The sequence below is a fragment of the Nicotiana tomentosiformis genome, chromosome 1, assembly GCF_000390325.3.
Source record: "Nicotiana tomentosiformis chromosome 1, ASM39032v3, whole genome shotgun sequence".
NCBI classification, from domain to species: Eukaryota; Viridiplantae; Streptophyta; class Magnoliopsida; order Solanales; family Solanaceae; genus Nicotiana; species Nicotiana tomentosiformis.
This window is the reverse complement of record NC_090812.1, coordinates 87,187,163-87,189,230: the sequence shown is the minus strand read 5'-3', so window position 1 is coordinate 87,189,230 and position 2,068 is coordinate 87,187,163. Positions and strand designations below refer to the sequence as shown.

At 45.2% G+C, this 2,068-nt stretch overlaps 1 protein-coding gene across 1 annotated transcript; it reads left to right on the top strand.

Annotated features, from left to right (window-relative positions):
- Window positions 1-366: 366 nt before the first annotated feature.
- Window positions 367-1,162, top strand: LOC138907114 (uncharacterized). Its single transcript, XM_070197296.1, has 2 exons — window positions 367-411; window positions 494-1,162. The coding sequence occupies exons 1-2, from the start codon at window positions 367-369 to the stop codon at window positions 1,160-1,162; spliced, it is 714 nt and encodes a 237-aa protein (XP_070053397.1).
- Window positions 1,163-2,068: the final 906 nt, after the last annotated feature.

The window sequence follows — 2,068 nt, the reverse complement described above, 5'->3', positions numbered from 1 at the left end:
ACTCCCAGGTCTCAGGTTGCCCATTATGCACTGCCACTGTCTAGTGCACCTCGTGCACAGGGTGCTTTCTGCAGTCAGTCCAACCGACCAGTCCCAAGCCAGTCTCAATAGCCACATCCTCTGTGGGCTTGTTTTGAGTGTGGTGACACTCGTCATATGGTGAGGGACTGCCCCAGACTCAGGAGGGGTGCACCTCTATAAACTACTTAGGTTCCACGTATTCCAAAGGGTCCCCAAACTTCTCAGGCCGTGGTTACCACACCAGTTGCCACTCCACCTGTACAGCCAACTAGAGGTGAATGTCGGGCAGGTAGGGGTTACCCCAGAGGGGAAAGCCATGCCAGATGTTATGCTCTTCCGACTAGGATGGAGGCGGTTGAATCCGACTCAATTATCATAGGTAATGTTCAAGTTTGTCATAGAGATACATAAGTCTTATTTGATCCAGGCTCCACTTATTCCTAGGTATCATCTTACTTTGCTCCATATTTAGGTATCCCATAATTCCTTGAGTTCTCCTATCTATGTGTCCATGCTAGTGGGAGATTCCATTGTTGCTGACCGTGTGTATCGGTCGTGTTTAGTTATTCTTAGTGGTTTTGAGGCCAGAGCTGACCTATTGTTGCTAAATATGGTAGATTTTGATGTTATTTTGGGCATCGACTGGTTTTCGCCCTGTCATGCTATTCTTGATTGTCACGCCAAGATGGTGACGTTGTCTATGCTAGGTTTGCCGCAGTTGAAGTGGATGGGTACTTTGGATTATGTTCCTAGTAGGGTGGTGTCTTTCCTTAAGGCACAACTGATGGTTAGTAAGGGGTTTGAGGCATATCTAGCCTTCGTGAGAGATTTCAGTGTTGATACTCTTACCGTTGAGTCAGTTCTGGTAGTGAGGGATTATCTAGATGTATTTTCGGCGGATCTTCCGGGCATGCCGCCCGATAGGGATATCGATTTTGGTATTGATTTGTTGTTGGGCACTCAGCCCATTTCTATTCCACCATATCGTATGGCCCCAGTGGAGCTGAAGGATTTGAAGGAGAAGTTACAAGAGTTGCTTGATAAGGATTTTATTCGGGTCAGTGTATTAATTTGGGGTGCTCCGGTCTTGTTTGTAAAGAAGAAGGATGGTTCTATGCGCATATGTATTGATTATCGATAGTTGAACAAGGTTACAGTGAAGAACAAGTATCCATTGCCATGCATTGATGACCTATTTGATTAGCTACAGGGTGCCAGAGTGTTCTCAAAGATTGATTTGTGGTCAAGCTATCACCAGTTGAAGATTCGGGATCCGGATATTCCGAAGACAACCTTCAGGACTTGGTAAGGTCATTACAGTTCCCTGTGATATCATTTGGGTTGACCAATGCCCCAACAACATTTATGTACTCTATGAACAGTGTATTCCGACCCTATCTTGACTCAATCATTATTGTGTTTATTGATGACATCTTAGTGTACTCCCGGAGCGGGGAGGATCATGAGCAGCACCTGAGGACCATGCTCCAAACCATGAGAGAAAAGAAGTTATATGCAAAATTTTCAAAATGTGAATTCTGGCTTTTGATTCGGTAGCATTTTTGGGGTATGCAGTGTCGAGGGAGAGGATCAAGGTAGATCCAAAGAATATTGAAGTAGTGAAGAGTTGGCCCAGACCGTCTTCAACTACTAAGATTCGGAGTTTTCTTGGTTTGGAAGGGTATTACTGTCGATTCATAGATGGTTTCTCATCTATTGTTGCTCCTATGACCAGATTGACCCAAAAGGGGGCTCCGTTCAGGTGGACCGAGGAGTGTGAGGAGATCTTTCAAAAGCTCAAGACTTCTTTGACTACAGCCCAAGTGTTGGTGTTACTTACGGGTTCGGGGTCTTACACTGTGTACTGTGATGCATCGTGTATTGGCCTCGACGCTGTGTTGATGTAAGATGGTAGGGTAATTGCCTATGCATCTAGATAGTTGAAGGTACATGAGAAGAATTATCCTGTCCACGACCTTGAGTTAGCAGCTATTGTTCATGCCTTGAAGATTTGGCGACACTATTTGTACGGTGTCCCTTGTGAGGT